The sequence below is a fragment of the Callithrix jacchus genome, chromosome 2, assembly GCF_049354715.1.
Source record: "Callithrix jacchus isolate 240 chromosome 2, calJac240_pri, whole genome shotgun sequence".
Lineage (NCBI taxonomy): Eukaryota > Metazoa > Chordata > Mammalia > Primates > Cebidae > Callithrix > Callithrix jacchus.
Genome location: NC_133503.1, coordinates 47,194,284 through 47,216,728, shown reverse-complemented (window position 1 = coordinate 47,216,728; position 22,445 = coordinate 47,194,284). Strand labels below are relative to the sequence as shown.

Genomic DNA, 22,445 nt, shown 5'->3' with positions numbered 1-22,445 from the left:
ATAAAATTAACTGTCTCACTCTGTCTAGATACAAACTTTTAAGAGTCTTTCAGCTTTGACATACTAAACTTATAATGAAAATCAAAATCTATGGTCTGGATTCATTAGCAGGAATCTATATTCCATAAGGAAGTTGTCAGGCACTCATTTTAAAATTGGTCCCAGGATACATGGAGATGTGGGAAGGGGAGTGAAGAGGAGAGACTGAGAGCAACAGAACCCTCAAAAGAAGGAGCTGCCCTTTCCTCTTTCCACCTCATTCTTAGCTCTTAGCCCTGCCTTGTTCCTTTTCAAGGATAAGACTCTAAACCAAGCCCTGAGCCAGGATTTGCATGTGGTATGTCAGAACAAGTATTCCTTGGGATTATGAAAGAAATGCTGGAGGCAAGACAGTGAAATCGAAGGGTGACTGCATGGATATTTTTAAAATCCTATCCAATTTATTTTAAACTGTTGGTTTTATCATTCTTGGAGAAAATGAAATCCAAATTTTCAACAATTATTATTACTCCAAGAATAATAATGGCCAGTAAATACTGAACACTTAGTATGTATGTATGAAGCCCCTGTTAATCATTATTCCTGTGAATCTCACTTAGGCCTTACAACGACATTATGAAGTAGATCCTATTATAATCCTCATTTTATACATCATCAAACCTTGGATCAGGGAGATTATTCACTAAAGTCATTGGCAGGAAATAGCAGGGACTGTATCTGAGCCCAGGCTTTGGATTCGAGTCTATGCTCTTAATTTTTATGCTAAACTTATTCCCTAATGGAGAATATCTTTGGAAGCATATGCTTCTGTGCATTGGGAACTTCTAATGAGGGATTAGCACTTTTACCTCCTGGCATAGAACTTCTAAAGGAAATAACCCAGAAAGTTTGTATTCATTTAGAGTGAGCCAAAGGCATTGCCTATTTAATTTTAATCGTGGTTTAAAATGGACCCTAATTCACCTAAATGGAGCATCTGCTTACTGTTAACATTCCTTATATTCATAATTGTCCACTAATTTGCACAGCAAACCTGCCTAGAGAGATACTAGCACAACCCACGTGGTCACAATATACATATGGCTGATTCGTGTTGTTGGCAGCAATTAAATTTTATATAGTCACTGCAAATACTGAACTGGCAAATACTGAATCTGCTTTCAGGAGAAAATACAGGATTAGGTTCCTGAGTCTCTGGTCACAACATTTTCATCAGCCAATCAATGTATAACCTTATTTTATGTGTGTCTCTTTTTAAAAACTCCTATTTAATTTATACTGTTGACTCATTAGCATTGCACTCATGGATGGACAAAGCATTATAATTCATGCCTGCATGAAGCTTGTCTAAAACATGTATTTTCTCTGTAAAGCACATCACAGGCTTTTTGTAATTATCAACACAAGATAGCACTTCAGCATTACACTTAGGGTCCATTTTAAACCATGAAATCACCATCAAAACGCACAAAAAGGCAAAATATGTGCTCGCAAATAACAAAAGGGACACCTGTTGAAGTGAAACAAGATGGTAGAGCATCACCTTGTTTGACTTCAGCTGGAAACACACCTGTCAGGAAACAAATTTTCCACGTGCGCATGAATATCTACAAATGACCACAGAGGCACTGTGAAAGCACCTCAAGTATTGATTTGAGGGATTGGGGGTTACAAATAAATTTTAGTGAGTGAATGAATTCACAGAGATGGAATCCAGGCATAATGATGACCAACTATATACTCACACATATAAACCTGCACATACATGCAAGTACAGATGCCCAAGGCCAGGAACCGACTCCAGGGACTTTTCCTTTGCTTAATGGAATCGGCTGTGCTTTTAAAGCTAAGCTTGCTAGAAATGTCCTATTCCACCCCTAAATTTTACAAATTGGTAACCACACCAACCGAGTGTAGGGTTGTTAACGTAACAGGAAAGAAACAGCCTAAAATTTCAAAGTGTTCATATAATAATTTTCTCAATTATGTTCCTAAACCTGCTTTCTCTTTCCATCATCACTATTTATTAAATATTTATAGATACTATACTAAATTCTTCACATGTTTTAATATCATCTAACCAATACAATATTACTATGTTTAATAGTCATTTTATAAAGAAAATCTTATGACTTCAGAGTCTAAGCTCATAACAGCTGCATTATTTATTCAATTACTCATTCAAGAAATAATTGAATGCCCACTATGTTCCATAGGTAACTGAGTAATTAGTGGTAAAAACTTCTCAGTTCATATGGCATTTAAAATCTAGTGAGAAGAAAGTACAATATATTTCAGGTGTTACATTTTATTTTAAAAAAACACACACACAAAAACAAGTAAAAACTGAGTGATGGGAAGATATTATTTTACATGTAACATTCACCTTCCTTAATAAAATATTCCTGGAGCAGAGTCCTGCAGGAAGAGAGAAAGCAAGGCATGTAAGCATCAAGAAAAAAAGTGTTTTGGAAGAAAATTGCAATAATCATGAAGTCCCTTGAGTAGGAGCATGCTTGGGTAGTTCAGGGAATGGCCTAGAAGATTACAGACAGCAGTGAGCAAGGAGGAAATTGGTAAGAAAAGTAGAGGTCGGAGAGGTAGCCTGGAGTCAGATATGACTACTCAGAGTGATAGAAGAAGCTTTCTAGGGTTTGGATGAGAGGAATGACATTATTTGCCCTATGTTTTAAAAGAATAATTCTGGCTACTCTGTAGAGAATGACTGTAGAATGGCAGAAAATAGTGGCAACATTTGGGAAGGAATTACAATTATCATGGCAAGTGATGATGCTAACATGGACCAGGACGATAGCAATTTGAGGTGGTGAGAAATTGTCAGATTTTACATATTCTTTTGCTCTATAAGTATTTATTGAGCCCCAACCATATTTGAGTATCTAATTCAGATGCTTAGGGTACATTATTAAACAGTATAGACAATGACCCACTTCCTTGTAAAGTTTATATTCTAATAAAGAGAGGCAGACAATAAGTGATGAGATGAAAATAGAGGAGATTAAAAATAAGCAGATATCTAGGATGTTAAAAGATGATAAATAGTATGAAAGAGCAGGTGAATGGGAGAGCAGATTGTAATATTAAATAAGGTGTTAGACCAGGCTTTATTGAGAAGGTGATATTTGAGTTAAGCCTTTAAGGAGGTGGGGGAGTTGTACTTGTGGATATCTCCGGGAATATACCAGGCCAGAAAAATGGCTAGTGCAAAGGTGCTGTGGCAGAATATTCCTATCATATCAAGGTTAGTGTAGCTGTTGCAGAGTAAATGAAGGAGGGAAATGCAGGAAAGGAAGTAAAAAAGTATGTAGGAGAAAGATAGTGTAGGATCTTTCAGGTTATTTTAAGAGCATTGACTTTTACTATGAGAAAAATGAGGAGCCATTGCAGAGTATTAAGCAATGCTCTGACATGACCTGAATTATATTGTTAAAGATTCTTTCTGTTTTTTTTCTGTTAAAAAAGCAGTCAGTAAGGGAGTCTGTTGAAATAATGTGACAGGTGAGTCACAGTCATGCTCCAACCTCCATGATAACAATGGAGACTGTGATTTAGAATCTGGGTATATTTTGAAGATTTAACCAACAGGATTTTTAAAAAATTAGAAGAATGTGAAAGAAAAACCTAAGTCAAACATCACCCAAGATTTTAGACAAAAGCACTGGAAAATTAGAGTGAGTGACCATCAATCCAGGTGGGAATACTGTGTGTAAATTAGGGTTTATGGGGTGGGGAGAGTTAAATGCTTGGCTTCCATGACATGCATTTGAGATATCTATTAGATATGCAAGTGGAGATGTCAAGTAAGCAGGTTGATATTAAATTCTGCAGTTCACAGGAGGTCCTGACGACAAAGAAAAAAGTGGAGCATTCTTAAAGATTAAATACCATCGAATTCCATATGACTAGATGAGATCACCTCACGAATGCATGTAGGTAGAGAACAGAAGTGGTCTAAGGAATGCAGAGCAGTAAAGGACAGTTGGAAGGAACAGCCAGTGAGGAAGAAAAGAAAGAAAGAGAAAATTGTCTTGGAAGCAAATATACCTTAAAACATGTTGTAAGGAGGGACAGAGAATTGTGTTTCTATATAAGGTGGGAACTCTCATGAGCATGACTATCAAAGCTAAATAAAACACACTGAATTAAATAGAAAATATGAAGATTAAATAAAATACTGTTTGAAAGATCGGAAAGTAACTGAAGCAAATAAGACTTGAGTAGCCATACTCTCCAAGAGAAAAAGGAGACCTCTACTATTTCCATAGGGGCCTTTATTAAGTCATATAAGGCCTGTGCAAAAGTAATTGTGGTTTTTGCCATTGAAAGTAATGCATTAAACACAACTTAAACATGATTGAGGTGTGCTTTTTATATTCTATCTGCTTGCCAGAAGAAAATCTAATTCTTCCTGGAGTAGGCTACCACCATCTAGAGTTTACTGTTAACATGCCTAATGCTAACTGTACTTTTTAATACATAATGTCTGTCCCTTAATTAAGTCACCAGGCCTTGTAAGAAGCAAGACTAAATGACCAAAAACTAAGAACATAGACAACAGAAACAGTCTCATAGGCAATCTGGATAATGGAGTCATTAGATGAGGAACATCTACGAAAAAAAAAAAGGAATTTAATGGAAATCTTACAACTAATAAATTCAGTAAAGTAAATAAGTATAATGATAAATTTACTAGTAGATTTGACATAGCTGAGAATACCTGTCCTGTAGTAAACTGGAATTTAGGTGATATCATTTTTTCATAATGATAAAAATATCAATTCAAGATGATATTATACTATAGCCTTGTAAAAAAAAATCCAGATTGAAGCACATATAAATAAATGGGCAAGATTTTATTACAGATCATTCTGGTACATATGTATCATATAAGAATATATATATATAGTGTGTGTGTCTATATATACACTTTTATGTATAGTGTGTGTGTATATATATATATGTGAGTTTTATATATACATATATAAAATACAGAAAAGTTCTGACATTCATATAACTAGTATTCTATTTGAAGAGAGAGAGAATGGGGCAAATGCAATATTTGTAGAAATAGTGCCTCAGAATTTTCCAAAACAGATAAAAGCCATTAGTCACGGATTCAAGAATCTCTCTCTACAAAGCCCCAGCAGGTTAAACAAAGAAGAAAACTGTATCTAGACAATTCATTTTTAAAATCTGCTGAAAATAAAAGTTGATAAATCTCAAAAATAATTGGAGAAAAATGATAAATCGTATTTAACTGGAAAAATAAAACTTAGAGCTTACCATGCAATAAAATGAAAGAAGTGAGAAGACAATGGAATGACATGGTGAAAATCTACAACTTAGAATTCTATACCCAATGAAAATATGCTTTAAAAATTAAGATGATATTAAGACATTTTTAGGCAAACAAAAATGGAGGGAATTTTTCCACTCCAGGTTTTATAATGACTTTTATAGGAATTTTTCAGTCAAAAAGAAAATAATTCCAGATAGAAGCACCATAATTCAGGACAGAGTGCAGAGCACTCGAAATGATGATTATGTGGGTGGTATAAGAGAACATTGACTATTAACATAGCAATAATACAAATGTCTTGTGGGTTTTCAAATGTATGTAGAATTAAAATGCATGAAAACAATAGCATAAAAGGCAGGCATAGGGCAGGTAAATGGAGACAGACTGTTTGGAATCTTTGCATTGCCAAGGAAATGGTAAATGTATGAAATAGACTGTGATTAGTTTTCACCCCTAAAATAAAGATAATAAAAGAATGTATATCCAATAAGCTAATAGAGAGAATGTGTTAATATAAAAAAGTATTATTCCAAAATAAGCAATAAAGATGGAAACAAGGGACCAAGAAACAGAAGAGATTAATAGATATCAGTAAGATCATAGACAAACCTAAATCAATCCGTAATTTTAGTAAATACTAAATTATTAAAAGAATAGATGCTAAAAGACAAAGTTGTCAGACTGTATCAAAACAAAATATGAATATATGCTGCTTGTAAGAGAAGCATATATTCTGTCACTAAATATAAAGTGACAGAAAAATTGAAAATGAAGTAATAAAAATACATACACTGCACAAGTGATAAACCAAAGAAAGCTGGTATCACTCTACTATTGTAAGTGATAGAATAAATTTAAGGCAAGCAATATTACTTGAGGTAGAAATATAGAAATATTTCTTGAACTGATAAAAATATCAATTAAAGAGGATAATACATGATAGCCTTATAATAGTCTATAAAACAAGATACTGAATGTGTAGATGAATAAAATGGTTTGTTTGTGAGTATATAATATAGATGTATATTCTTCATAGCTTATGCATGTATATAGCCACACTGGATGCAGATTGATCCCAAGAAGGGTAAGTGACATTGTGTTAAGCAGTTCTCTTCAATCAAGAGCTATTTCTAGAGAAGGTTGATGACTAAGACCTGTCAGCAGGCAGGGTTCATAGCTGGTAGAAAAGTTCTTCAATCTTTAAAAAAAAAATTAGTGTGTCACAGGGTCCAGTACAAATAAGACTTATTCCAGGAATTATAATGCGGTCATTGTAATTCATCGCATTGATAAAAGAAAGGAGAGAAAATCACATGTTCATCTCATTACTGCCAAAAATGTTTTGACAAAATTCAATGCCCATACATGATTTTTTAAAAATCTCATCAAACCAGGAGTAGAAGGTAATTTTCTTAATCAAGTAGAGCTTGTTGACATACAATTTTTAGAAAATATCATACTTAGTAAATTATTGAAGGCTCACTTCCTAAAACTGGAAATGAAACAATGTATCAACTACTCTCACTTCTATTCAAAATTAGACCGGAGGTCCTATCAAACTCAATAAAGCAAGAGAAAGTGGTATTAAGACTGAAAAGAGAAAAAAAATGTAACTGCCTTTATTTGCAGATCATTTGAGTATTTCCTGGAGAAAATTCAAAAGTATGTAAAGATGAAATATTCATTGATATCTAACTTAGCAAAGTTGCTGAATACATAGCCAACTTGTAATAAAAATCCTCACCAAGTTCTACGTATTAGCAACAATTAGCAATAGGAATTTTAACATGGTACCATTTACAATAGAACAAAGACATAAAATACTTAGAAATAAATCTAACAAAAGATGTGCAAGACATAAAGAAAATTATAAAATAAAGTATTATTGAAATAAACTTAAAAAGACAAAGGGAAGGAATTACCATGTTAGTTAATTCAAAGGCTTAACATTGTAAAGATGTCAGTTTCCTTAATCTTTTTCCTCTCATTCCAATCAAAATTCTATGAGATTTTTATAGACACTGAGACATTATTTTAAATTTTATATGGAAATATTGAGATATAAGATTATCCAAGAGTCTTCAAGAAGAGAAATCACAGTTCAAAGACTTTTGTAACCAGACATGTAAGATGTATGAAGTTATAAAAGTTAAAACAGTATATGCAGAGAGAGACAACTCAAGAGAACCAACAGGAAATCCAAACATGGAGCCATGCATATGCAGTCCTCTGATTTATGACCCGGTTTACACTGCAATGCAACTAGGAAAAGATAGTCCTTTCAATACCTGTTGTGGGGTCAATTGAATATCCATGTCTTGTATATTCATAATACCATACAGAAAAATAATTTCAGGTGAGTAGAAGAGTTAAACATAAAACCTGCTCAGGCACAGTGGCTCATGCCTATAACCCCAGCACTTTGGGAGGCTGAAATGGGCTGATAGCTTGAGCCCAGAGTTTGAGACAAGCCTGGGTGACACAATGAAACCCTATCTCTGCAAAAAATATAAAAAATTAGCTGGGCGTGCTGGCCCATGCCTGTAGTCCCAGCTACTAGGTAGGCCGAGGTGAGAGAATTGCTTGAGCCTAAGAGTCAGAAGTTGCAGTGAGCACAACTGCACTCCAGCCTGGGCAGCCCTGTCAAAAAAAAAAAAAAAAAAAAAAAGAGAAGAAAAGAAAAAACAAAACCAAAAAAGCCATAAATACTAGCACAATAAAGACATGCTAAGTGATCATTTGGAGAATGTCTTTAAATATTTTGACAATATTTTGTTTTTCTTCCAAGTCTCACTCTGTCACCCAGGCTGGAGTGCAGTTGTGCTCACTACAGTCTCTGACTTCCATGCTCAAGCAATTCTCCCACCTCAGCCTCCCTGGTAGCTGGAATTACAGGTGCCTGCCACCACACCTGGCTAATTTTTTATTTTTAGTAGAGACAGGGTTTTGCCATGTTGGCCAGGCTGGTCTTAAACTCCTGGCCTCAAGCGATTTGCCTACCTTAGCCTCACAAGGTGCTAGGATTACAGGTGTAAGCTACCGCACCCGGCCAGTATATTGATACTTAGAGGTAAACAAAGATTTCATAAACAAGATGCAAAAAGTACTAACCAAAAATATAAGTTCTTTCAGAACTTTTTTCTATCACAAGATAGCAAAGTGAAAAGCCATGTTACAGAGTGATACATTTACAACACATAAATCTGACAAAAGACATCTAGAATATAAACGAACTATTATATTAAAAATCAATAAGAAAGAGAGTCACAACTCAATTTTTAAAATGGGAAAATACCTGAATAATCAATTCACAAGAGAGGATATTGAAAGGGCAAACCAGTGATTAACATGATTAGTTCTCAGGAAATGCACAGTAAAACTGCAATAAGAAACTGAAGGGTTGTAATGAACTTAGATTTGATTCAAGTTTATTGGATTTAATTCAGAATTACAGTGCAATAGCCATGACATAGTAAACAGGGAACAAAGATGCAGAGAGCAGGGCACACTGAGAGTTTGATGTGACTTACTTGGATTGAAACTGAAGGTTCAGCTGCAAGAACTGGGACTGGCAAGATCTAGGCAGATTTCCTCATTCTCAAGGCAATGCTCTGATCCCATTGAAAGAACCAGAGTGCTAATCAGGAAACAGATGCAGAAACTCAGTCTCACATGCTTTCCAAAGGGAGTGATGTCAATGCACTATAATTATGTGGATGTGGATGCCTGGGACACTTTTCAGTAACAAAATATAAGACGAATTGTAATATAAACTGGTGGAAAGAGTCAAAAACACATGGAATATTTTACTTACGTAATCAAAGAAACTTTAAGAACATCATCAATAAATCCACAATGAGATACCACCACATAGTGACAATCAATTCCAAGTGTGAGAATGTGGAGTAACTGGAACTCTCCTGCTCTCATGGTGGGAATATAAATTGATACAGTCCCTTTGGGAACCATTTGGCTGTGTATACCCAAGCTATGGCACAGCAATTTCAGTCCTGGGTATATACCTAAGAGAGATGAAAATATATGTACACACACACACACACACACACACACACACACACACACACGTACAAGAATATACCTAACAGTTTTATGCAAAATAGCCCAAACCCAAAAGTGACTCAAATTCTGTCAGTATTGGAATATGTAATGTTATAGTTTATTCCTATAATGCAATATTATACTACAATAAAAAAGAATAAATTACATGTACATGGAATAATGTGAGTGATACAATATTAAGTTAAAGAAGATACAGATTGCGTGTGTTTTATTATTATATTGACAGTTGAAAACAAACAAAATTACATTATGATGTAGATTAGTGGCTATGTTTGAGCATATTAATGACTAGGAGAAGGCATTTGGGAAGCTGCTAGGTTTTTGATAATATTCTATAGTTTGATTTGAATAATAATTACACAGACATATTTACTATGTAGTATTTATTCATCTGTACATACACTTAATATTTATGCACTTTATATGCATTTGAAGAATGATGAGGGGTTCAGCTGTGTCAAAGGCGTAGATGACTCATTTAAAAGGAGGGACGGCAACATAGAGGTCACTGATAGCCTTGACCAGAGCAGTTTCAATGCAGTGATTAGGATGAACACATAAACGGAATGGGTTCAGGAGAGACTGGGAGGAGAGTAAGCTGAGGCAGTGAGTATGGTCTAGATTCTAACTCTGGTTGGGATCCAAGGTCCCTCATGATCTTGTCCTACCCAATCTATATATTCTTTTCTTCTGTTAAAATATCTGTCTTTTTTCCTCCAAAGTCCTCAGGTCTCTTTAGGCTATTATTCTATAACACATGCTGTTACTCTGTGTTATCTAAATGAGACAAACATTCATTGGGGAACTCAATAGGTAGAGAAATAAGTCTAGAAAAGTGCTCCTTGGCATCCCCAAAGAGCTAGTTTAGAATGGTATAGAGCAATGGTTCTCAAATATTAATCAGCTTTAGAATTATTGGAAAAATCTTGCTAAAAATATGTATATTTGATCTTCATTGCCCAGAGATTTACAATCAGTATATCGGCAATGAGAATGGAGGAGTGGCAGCGGGGAGTATGCAGGAATCTGCACCTATAATATGTGCTGTGAGGAACTCTAATGTTACTCATGTACAGACATCCTGTTAAGAGACACTAGTCTGTTATGTGCAAGCAGACAGGAAAGAGAATAGAGGCGGAATTTCACTACTGGTAGGGTAAATGGAATAAACAATGATTCTGTCTTTATTTTATTTCTCTTTGTCCTGGAGCCTTCAGCTCCTCTTGTACAGATAAGTTCTCTGAGCCCTGGGATATGATCATGTTCCTTTTCTGTCATCAAGGTTCTTTGTGTTGTAAGCTTATAAGAAAACCAAAGCTTTGCTGATAAACTTTCTTCTTTCTTTCCTTTCCCCTTTGCTCTTTTACTTTCCCTTTTTTCTTTCCCTGTTCTCTTCCCCTTCCTTTTATCTTCAATCCTCCCTTTTCTTCTTTTTCCCTTTTTTCCTTTATACTCTTCCCTATTTTTCCCACTTCTTTTTCACTTTTTCTTTCCATTTTACCTCCCTTCCACATTTCCTCTCCCTCCAACTCTCAGATAGAAAAGAGGAAGTTCAACCAGAACTCTAACTCTACGTACTGTATCTTCATGGTCAACAAGCCCTACGCCATTACCTGCTCTGTGGTGGCGTTCTACATCCCATTTCTTCTCATGGTGCTGGCCTATTACCGCATCTATGTCACAGCTAAGGAGCATGCCCACCAGATCCAGATGTTACAACGGGCAGGAGCCTCCTCCGAGGGCAGGCCTCAGCCGGCAGACCAGCATAGCACTCATCGCATGAGGACAGAGACCAAAGCAGCAAAGACCCTGTGCATCATCATGGGTTGCTTCTGCCTCTGCTGGGCGCCATTCTTTGTTACCAATATTGTGGATCCTTTCATAGACTACACTGTCCCTGGGCAGGTGTGGACCGCTTTCCTCTGGCTCGGCTATATCAATTCCGGGTTGAACCCTTTTCTCTACGCCTTCTTGAATAAGTCTTTTAGGCGTGCCTTTCTCATCATCCTCTGCTGTGATGGTGAGCGCTACCGAAGACCTTCCATTCTGGGCCAGACTGTCCCTTGTTCAACCACAACCATTAATGGATCCACACATGTGCTAAGGTGAGTATACTAACGGAGTTCATCAGTTTGGTGGATTTGTATTACTCAGAAGAGGTAATGCTCCAGTTTTCTGTTTCCAGTGGGTTATCCCTGAAACCTGCATATAATTTGCAAAGATTAAAAAAGATTCTACCATCTGGTCATTGAATAGAGTGGTGATTAAGAGCTCAGGCTCTGGAGGGAGACTGACTTGCATTCGAATCTAATCTCCATAGTTCTGTGACCTTTGGCAGGTCATTTAAACATTATTAACCTTAATTTTATTTTTTTAAAACTTAAGATAATGATCACTGTATCTACATCACAATGTTTTCATGAGAAATTAGCTAGTGTATGTGGAGCACACAGTATACCCTGACACTTAATAAGTATTTAGTAAATGTTGGCTATTATTATTTAAAGGTGATACTTTAGAGTAGCGGTTAAAAGCATGGGTTTTAAAGTAAAATAGATTTTGTCTTGACTCTCAGTGCTCCTACTAGCCATCTGCGTACTCTTAGTTTTACTTTCCTTATCTTTAAAGAAAGGTAATAATATTATTTTTCATTTCATGCAGGTTTTGTGATGAGTAGAGATAATATATTTATATAGGATCTGACATACAGTAAGCACTCACAATAGTACTAAAAATGTTATTAATAATATTATGACCAGTAGTAATAGCATAGTGCCTAAAAACCTAAGATGGCCATAAATAACATGATAAACTGAAAATAAATACAATAATAAATATAAATCAGTAATACCTTGTGATATAATGGTGTATGGGCAATCTAGAATTGGGGTAGAAAGAAAAGAGAGTTGATTTGGCTTAAGAAGCTCAGGGAAGGCTTCACAGAACATAGAACAGTATTTCATAAGAATTTGAGACATGGAGGAGAAAGCAGAGAAGCCATTTCAAGCAAATAGAACAGTAGAACAGTATAAGGAAGGAAATGAAATATAGGAGAATATGCAAATGTGCAGTGATTTTTTTTTTCCCAAGGTCACATAGGTGGATGGAGGTGGGAGTGATTTTGGAGTCAAATGTTCAGTGTCTAGTTATGATACCTCTTTCTAAACCCTGAGAAATTTCTGGTCACCCTGGGCTAGAATTGTTCTCAGCTAGGAAAAGCCATTTGTGATGAGTGCATTCATCCTGTAGCAAAACTGGATTGTCAATGACATTTTTTTCTTTGCCCTGAGATTCACAGGAATTTTTAAAGAATAGCTCCTTCCTTGAGACAAGCATTTAATTTTTCTGATGATGATTAGTATTCAGCTGTTCTGGCAGCTGAAAATTGGGGGATATTTTCATTTGCATGTGTAAGAAAAGAAGAAAAGAAAAATAAGAATTGCTTTAAAATATAAATGCTGTGCCTCAGAGGCTGCTCAGAGCATGAATTCCATTTTTTGCTACAAGTGTAGGCAGATTTGTAGCGAAAGCCTAGCATGGTGTTGTGGTTTCAGCTGGTCAAAGGCCCCAAAGGATACTCCTAGAAGCTGACATTCTCTTAATTATTATGCCTTCATGAGTGTCATAGAAAGAATTCAACCATAAAGTGTGTGTACAAGAACTTCTGTGTGGGTGCCAAGTAGGTTTTAGCTATTTAAGCTAGCAGTTGCCTAAGTACGGGCTGTTGACAACTTACAAATAGCGTATGCTCCAGCACTTCATTTGCTAAGTCAGTTGTTCAGCAGTTGATGGGTTTTTCCCCATAGAAACTGTCATAGAGAGTTTGGGAGTTTGTAGGGCAGCCCAAGAAAGCCTATTTTACTAAATAGGATGTATTGGTAAAATCCTGCTGTGTCTGGTAATCTGCAGGATGATCGTAAAGCAGAGAGACAACTTAGAGATGGCGTATGGATGTACACTCCATATTTTCTTTCATAAATTTCTTCATGAGGTCTATGACATTTTCCTGTGAGGGTGGAGAATCTTATAAGAGTAAGGGTAGCCTACACAGAATAGTTGAAACCTGCATCCACTAGAGGGTAAATCTCACAAAGGACAGGAATTCTGCCTATTTTATCCAATGCTATATATACCAGATATCCAACATGTTGTCTGTTATGTATAGGAAGTTAATTTTATGATTTGTCAATTCTTAACAAATCATAAAATTAATTCTCCTGATAAATTGTTTTAACTTAGCACAACTAAGAACATTTTGCATATTTCTTAAAAATCCCACAAGTAGAGTATCAGCAAATTCAGATGAATTCAAGAAATATAAAACCAAAACAATGAAAATTAGTATCAGATTTTATCCTGCTAATCCTACGCCTGTTCCCAGAGAAAATAATTAACATTTTTCTGCTGATCTTTTCAATGTATTTACAAACATTCATAAAACTTTTCAAAAACATAGGTGATCTTTTTCTGTGGGGGTGGAGAATATTTGACTTAGAAAATGGAATCATTCTATATGTACTTATCTACATTTTGTTTTTTATCCTTGAACAAAACATTTTGAAGATCTTTTCACTGGGGAAAATACAGCTCTAACTCATTCATTTAGCTGGTCCATAATCTTCTGTATTAAAAATACATATTCAAATTTATTTAATATTTTGCTATTAGTGGTGATGTAGGTGTTTCCAATTACTTGCCATTGCAAACTGTACTGTTTTTAATGCTCTTGAACACATTTTTTTGTGCATATGCTAGTATTTCTTTCAGATAGCTATCAAAAATGAAATTGCTCTATTGACAGGTATGGTCATTTACGTTTACTGTAATAATATTGGCGTCCTAGCACACTGTAATAATTTGCATTCTCATCTGCGAGTGTGAGAGTATCCTGTACTCCTCCTCACCAACGTTGATATTATTAATCTTTAATATTTTCTTAATTAAAATATATTAGGCTGGTGCAGAAGTAATTGCCATATCATTTAATTTGCATTACCCAGTGATTTATCATATTGAACTTCTTCTAAATTTGTTATTTACTATTTATATTCATTATTATATAAACTGCATCTTTATGTGTTTGGCCCTTTTTGTGACAACTTTGTTGTCTTTTTCTTATTAATTTCTGCGTATTCTTTACTATATTCTGTGTCCTAGACTTGGCAAATACACCTCCCCATCTCTTGCTTATTTTTTAACTTTGGTTAACCTTTGACATATAGAAGCTTCATATTTTGAAAAGGTATTCTTACTTGACCTCTTAGAGTTGGCCCAGCTTCCTTCTTAAAATACTTCCCACATTAATTTTCCTTAACAGCGTACATTCCTGGTTTTCCTGCTAACTCACCAGTAGCTTTTTCCCAATTTCTTTTACAGGCTTTTTCTTCTCTCTTTGGCCTCTAACTGTTGGGTTCTTCAGGACTTGGCTTTTGGTACTCTTCTCAGACTATGCTCTTACTTTACACATTCACTATCTATAACTTTAAATACGATCTTCATGCTGTCGACTCTCTCTTTAATCAATATCTCCAGGACATAACACTCCTCTGACATCCAGAGAGAAGATCCAATTTGCTTCCTTGACAACCCCATCTAGGTATCTCTTAGAAATCTCAAGAGTAAAATGAGAATAATAATCTTACAGATGAAACTGAAGGTTTAAGAAATGAACTAACTTGCCCATGATTCTATACAACTAAGAGTCTAACCCAAGCTGCTGACTCCCGAATCCACCTGCCTAACCAGTACAACATATTTTCACATGAAATAGCAATAGAAAACTGAGATCCAGGTCTCAGATTGGTTCACCCTAGTCTGCTCAAATGGAAGGAAAAAGCTTCACTGTATTCCATGATTTCCTCCATCGAACAAACAATAAAAATAACCTTCCATTAAAAAAAAAGTCTCAAAAGTAATGCGACCAAAACAGAATTCTTGGTTCTATACTCTTACCCCCTGGATTGGCCCATTGTGTTGCTATAAATGAATACCTGAGGCTGGGTAATTTATAAAGAAAAGCGGTTTATTTTTCTAATGACTCTACAGGCTGTATGAGCATGGCATTAGCATTGGCTCAGCTTCTGGTAAGGTCTCAGGAAGCTTTTAGTCATGGCAGAAGATGAAGGGGGTTTCACACATGTCTCACGGCAAGACAGGGAGCAAGAGAGGGAGGCGCTAGACTCTTTTTAACATCCAGATCTCACAATTACTGATACAGTGACAATTCACTCGTCACTGCAAAAAGGTTACCAAGCCATTCATGTGCCCTCCAAGCCCATGACCCAGACACCTCCCACTAAACCCAACCTCCAACTCTGGGGATCACATTTCAACATGAGATTTGAAGGGGACAGACATCCAAATTATCTCACCCTCTAACCACAAGTTTTCTGAGTCATCCCTATCTCCATAAATGGAATAATCTTGTATCATGTTACTAAATCAAGACACTTTTCTGTGGCTCTGAGGGAGAACTAACATATTAGAGGGCAGGCTTAAAGGTTTAAAAAAGAAACCAATCAACTGGTATTGAAGAGATGGAGCTAAATAAAAATAACTCTAAAATTCAACCATGGGGGCAAATATAAATCATAAAAATGTAAGATAAATAAATATCTAGCTGCATGTATAAAATTTAGAATTTTATAGGTGTGCCTTCATTTACCTCACCCAAGGCAAACATTTAAAGAGTACTGGACAAGTCACTAGAGACCTCTTTCTATTTTATTAATAATAATAATTATGATACCAGAAAATAATGTTTGTTACTATATTTAAGAGCTCTAAATGCATCATCGCATCTAATTTTTATAACTCAAAGAGGTAAGGTATTATTATCATTGTCATTTTAAAGATGAGAAAATTGAGCGTTAGGGTAAATAACATGCCCAGAGTCACACAAATAGTAAACAATGAAGCTGGAATGAAGACCCAACTCTTTCTGACTTCAAAACTCAGTCTTGTCCAGCCACTTAGAGTCAGAGTTAAGATTACAACTTTCCATGTTCACCTTGACATTTTGGATAAAGTTAACGAGTCATTCTTTAATCTATCAACTCTACCATTTTGTTCATATTTCTCTAGTTTGCCTACTAACCATGGAAGACTAATAACTTGTTCAAATGAAGGCATTTTCATACTCATTTTTTTTTAAAAAGGAAGTAAGTTTAGATCAAATAGGCCTAGTCTTAGTAACCACTTGTTGACTTCTATCTTTTGGTACTCACTGACTGTTCAAATAAATAATCAATTTAAAATAAGTTCATCTCAGGATTGGGATCAAACTCTTCTTCCTATAGTTTTCAGAACATACCTTTTCAACACTTCTTCAACTTGGTCATTTGTTCTTCTCTATTTCTGCTGGATGGCAGTGCCCTGTTTGCCGCACCATTTCTCATGATGTTCATACCGCCTTAGAGTAGAGAATTCCTTATTTAATTCCTATCACATCAAATATTCCTTGAAGGGAGAAACTATGGCTTTCTCTTCTCTAGTATCTCACATAGTATCTGTATAACAGTAGATTATCAACTGATTAATACATTTTTCCTGATGAAAGGTCTTCCTGATTCTGTTCAGATTTACGAAGGATTAAAATAATCAAAATTGAAGATTATGTTTTGTTTTTTAAATCTTCCCTGGGATCCTAAAACGTGTAGAGAACTTAGTCTACAAGATTCACATTGGGAAGACCCAGTTCATGACAGCACTCTAATATTGTGAGGCCTCTTTCTTTTAAAGTCTTTTTGACAGAATGGAATTTTATTTCTCCAAGTTGAATTAGAAACAGCCCAGTCTGGCCTCAATGGTTTAGAATCATAGGTCTCCCAAGCTTGGCCCTATCTTTATGGCTCTTTGACTGACATAAAATTTTATTATTAAATATGCAGACGGGTAGCCAATGAAATAAAATATGCTTTTGCAAGACATTCTTAGAGGATTTTGGTTACTAAAATTGTACTGACTAGTGTACACAGTAGCAGAGATGTCTGCAATTGTGTTTAACTATTTTCTGTTGAACAAGTGTCTTTGGAAATATGCAACCCATGATTAAAATAGAAGTGAAGATGGCATTTGGTTGGAATGATGACACGTTTGTCTAGACGTATAGGTTACATAGTCTTCTAAATATAACTTCTATAAATTATTGTCATATAAATGTTTTGGGGAAATTTTTAATTTGTCTGCATGAATGTATTAGAAAGAGGCATAATGCCAGTGTGTGGCATTCTAAGAGGTTCATCAAGTGCACAAACTCAGATTGTCAGTGAATTTTGAGTCAGCCTCTTTCTCCTTGTTTCATCCTTAATCTTTTCTGCAGCTGTGTTTTCCCCACCCACCAATACCTGTCCTACTCATAGAAATCACTTTTCCCATTCTAGGAAACCCACACTGAACACAGCGGCAGAGAAGAAAAGAAATAACTTAATGATAAAACACTAGCTGCATTCCTACTAACGTCAGGAATAAAACAATGATGTTTTATTATCTCCTGTGGACAACATTGTACATACAAAATTCAAATGATAGAAAAAAGAAATATGATATATAAAAATTGAAAAAAAGAGCAAAGTTGCCATTATTTATTAATCATCTATATGATCTATTATGATCATATTCCAGGAAAATCCACTGTAAACTGTGAAAAGTAATAAGATATTTTATAAAAATGGCCAATAAGAGATAACACTCAACCCTCAGTGACTTTTCTACACACGAGAAATAACCAATTAGAATGCTCAGGTGACTGAGCCAGACCCTGTCCCAAAAAACAAAAAAATGAAAAGAAACAAACAAAAAACACCATCCACAGAGGCAATAACTACTAAAATTCCTTAAAACTGTAAGACCTTTATTGAAGGAAACTTAAACTTTAAAACTGTACTGAAGGAGAAGAGCAGACAAATTGCTAAAGGTTCATCATGGATAGTAGAAGAGATGGCTATAAAACCCAGATTTTGCTTTTGAGGTTGTAGGCCTATTAGAACTCCAGGTTTGCAGATTCTGGAACCCAGTGTATTAGGTTCTGAAGTTTGATATACAGGAACTATGTTCTGAGCACTTAATGCAGCAGGCAGCAGGCAGCAGATATAAACAGGAACCACTGAAGCAAGGAATACACAAGCAAGGAATTACAGTAAGGTGGACATCACTGCAGGTATGCACAAGATTCATCAGGAGCTGAGGGAATTGCTAACACATCAACAGTTTCCTTGTCATTACTGGCAATGGACATCCAGTCTCTGCTTGAACTCCTGCAATGAGAGAAGCTTGCCACCTGAGGAGCCTGCTCAAAGGTTGGGCAGCTCTAGAGCTTAAAAGGTTTTCCTTATATTGAGTTGAAGTTTCCATTCCTGTGGCTTCTACTCACTGACCGTCGGTCTGCCTTGAGAAAGAGAAAACTAGGTTATATCTCTTACGTTAGGACAGCACTTTATGTATATTTTGCCCATAGGTTCTTTCTGAGGCTTTTCTTTTTCAGAATAAATATCCCAATTTTTTTTTATTGTTCTCCATGTATATTACTGTTGGAAATTTGGGGAGTGCAATTATCTTCCCTTAATTTTAATTTTTATTGATTGTTTTTCCTGCAAAGCATGATCAGCAGACCACTCACATTAGAATCATCTGGTAGCTTAGTAAAAACACAGATTCCTGGGTCCCACTCATTGAATCAGGACAGGGCTTGTTTAGAGCCACAGTCCTAGACTTTTGTGGATCAGAATGGCCCAAGGCGTGCTGGCACTGATTGTGATTCAGGGCTTCAAGTTATGAAACATGTTACAATTCTTAGGTTCTTATAGAATCTCTCTCTCTCTCTCTTTTTTTTTTTTTTTCGAAATGGAGTCTCACAGTGTCATCCAGTTGCAGTGTGCAGAGATCAAGTGTAATAATGGTTTGATCTCTGCTCACTGCAACAACTTCCGCTTCCTGAGTTCAAATGATTCTCCTGCCTCAGCCTCCCAAGTAGCTGGGATTACAGGTGTCTGCCACCAAGCCTGGCTATTTTTTTGTATTTTTGGTAGAGATGGGGTTTCACCATGGTGGCCAGGCTGGTCTCAAACTGCCGACATTGTGATTCACCCACCTCAGCCTCCCAAAGTGCTGGGATACGGGAGTGAGCCATCATGCCCAGCCCAGAATCTCTTAAAAGATAATAACTTTATCTAAGTTAACTGGTAAACTATAATTAGTAGAATATTCCTTTTTTTTTTTTTTTTTTGAGGCGGAGTTTTGCTCTTGCTACCCAGGCTGGAGTGCAACAGTGCGATCTCGGCTCACTGCAACCTCCGCCTCCTGGGCTCAGGCAATTCTCCTGTCTCAGCCTCCTGACTAGCTGGGATTACAGGCACACACCACCATGCCCAGCTAATTTTTTGTATTTTTAGTAGAGACAGGGTTTCACCATGTTGACCAGGATGGTCTCTATCTCTTGACCTCATGATCCACCCACCTCGGCCTCCCAAAGTGCTGGGATTACAGGCGTGAGCCACCGGGCCCAGACCAAAAATTCCTTTTGGAAGTCTGCTTCAGTTCATCATGGTTTAAGCCAAGTGACTTTCCCCACTTGGGAGACATGGTATGACTACGTAGTCTCGTGGCCACGACAAGGTGGCAGGTGGTAGGAACAAGTCGTATTGATTTGATTTGAGGTTCTTTGGGGATTTGATTATGGGGCTCTTTGTCCATTGGATAAATACCAACGACCTTGCCAGTGTTGCTGCCTGTTGTATCCTCAGAGTCTAGCAAAGTGCCTGGAACATTGTAGGACTTGAAGAGGGGATGGGTGAATGCTTTGTCCGTACTCCACTGGCCTACTCTCTCTTGTGTTTACTGCCTCCATGATTATTAGCCCAGATAACAGAGGGCAGAAAAGGAACTAGGGGTGCTGACTGTCACCTTAGAACAGAGATTTTTCCCTATACAAAATCTGCCAAATACTCCAGTTTTGGCTTCTTTGGTAGATAATCCCCATCCTCCTATTTCACTACTTTATTGTGAAAATAAAACAAAATAATTGATGTGAAATTGCTTTGCAAAGCTCTGTCCACATCGGAGTGATAATTTTAAGAACAGACTATTCATAAATTAGGCAACACAGCAGAGATTGTATGGAAAGTTTAGCTTTGGAGATGGATTTCTCTGCTCTCTCACCAGGCTTAGATTCTTCCCTAGTTTCCCAGGTTCAGACCTTACTCAAACCAGGACACTTACCCCATTCCTAAGAAGTCTAAGAACTTTTGCAAGCACTTTCCAAAGAACTTATTGCCTATCTAACTCGGTTCTTGGATATCATCCTCCATTATCCACTGTCAATCCTCATGATAAACAGGCTGTCCATTGACTTGAGATCTCTAGATCTGTGTTGTACAATAGGATAACCACTAGCCATATGTGACTATTTAAATTTTAATTTAACCAAAATGAAATACAATTAACAACTCAGTTTTTTATTCACACTAGTTATATTCCAAGTGTTCATTAGTCACATGCAGTGAATGGCTATTGGCTTAGATACCATAAATACAGAAAATTCTCATGATTGTAAAACGTTTTGTTGACCAAGTAGCTCCAAAGCTATATGTGCCTTGTCTCTGGAAGGAGGCAATACAACTTTCTCTCAGACTCAATAACTCTTGTTACTAGCCAGTGTTCAACAACGAATCAACTAATTCTAGAGGATGTGCTATATAAATCTCTAACATTTCCATGCACAATATTAATGTATTCAGATTTCCATATGTAATCAATAGAGGAAGAAAATGTAAACATAGAAAAAAAGTGAAAATGTATAAGGGGCAAACAGAATAAGATTCCCCCCAAAACACAGCAGAATAAAAAAAATCTGGGTTGTCCCTTCTTATCTCCTTTATAAATAACAGCTATGATAACTTACAATATATTTTGTTGTTGTTGTTGTTGGCTTCTTGTCTGTCTCTCCAGCCAGACTGCTAGTCTCTGAGGGCAGGTACCATGCCACTTTTATACCCTAAAATTTCCCCATGTGCAGAAATTGCTCAATTAATATATTTGTTAAATAAACAGATGTTCTTATTATACTTCATGGTTCATCTGGACTGTGTATGCCAGAATAAGTTTTCACCACTTCAAAAAATATGTATTAATTTCATAACTGAAATGCTTGTTTTTTCACTGTGAAACCACTTATCAACTTTAACACCTTAGAACTCCCCATTTAAATAAAGGTTTTCGCACTGTGAATTGGAAGAGTTTTGCCCATGGATGAGAAAATGATTTAGATTTGATTTACTTTAAATTCTTGGAGGTTTCTGCTAATGTTGGAAAGTCCTTTGACATTTAAAAGCCATCTTATGGCCTTTGCCTTGAACTTTGGAGGTTACAATTGTATTCAATGTTTACCTCATTGTTTTGAGCCAAAATAGACTTAATCTGGGTCAAGCAATGATGGATGAGGATGACCTTCTTTGTCTCCATTAACCCCTACCATGGCAGGCTACATAGTTTGCTGGCCAAATGCAAAATAAAAATACAAGCCACTTGGTCAAAAGGCAGGAAAAAGTCTTCTTAAAGGTATTAAAATGTAAGGCCTTTTTTTTTTGTTCACTCCCTCCCAACTTGTCTGAGTGTTTTCTATTTGCTAATATGTTTGTTCTATAAAGACATTTAAAAAATTCGTAGCACCAATTTATCATTCATTTATCATTATACATAACTCAATTTATCATTCACTTTTACATTGTGCAATGCCAGCTTCAAATAGAAATAAAAGAGTATTTAACTTGTATGTGGAATTATCAAAATTATGCAAATCATGGCAGGTAGTTCATACATCCTTATATATTTTGTTTTCACCAAAATAGTGCAGAAAACTAAGTCAGTTGTTTTTATTTCACTTTTTGGTACACACACATTCTAGTAGCATTCACAAATTTAAGAATAAAGTTATTAAGAATTTTCAAGGTGGAAATAGCAGAGCATTAGGTGGAGATCTGGGTTCCTGTATCTGCACTGGTCACATACCCATAAAGCCGGCCTTGGTCCCCATTACAACATGAAGTAGCCG

The 22,445-nt window shown here is 36.1% G+C and overlaps 1 protein-coding gene across 4 annotated transcripts in view; it reads left to right on the top strand.

Annotated features, from left to right (window-relative positions):
* HTR4 (5-hydroxytryptamine receptor 4) overlaps positions 1-22,445 on the top strand; it is a 212,425-nt gene that overhangs the window by 141,595 nt on the left and 48,385 nt on the right. For all 4 annotated transcript variants that reach the window (XM_002744348.7, XM_035288086.3, XM_008987493.5 and 1 more), the window contains exon 6: positions 10,937-11,505. In XM_002744348.7, coding sequence (XP_002744394.1) covers positions 10,937-11,505 — 569 coding nt within the window. The remainder of the gene's footprint in view (positions 1-10,936; positions 11,506-22,445) is intronic.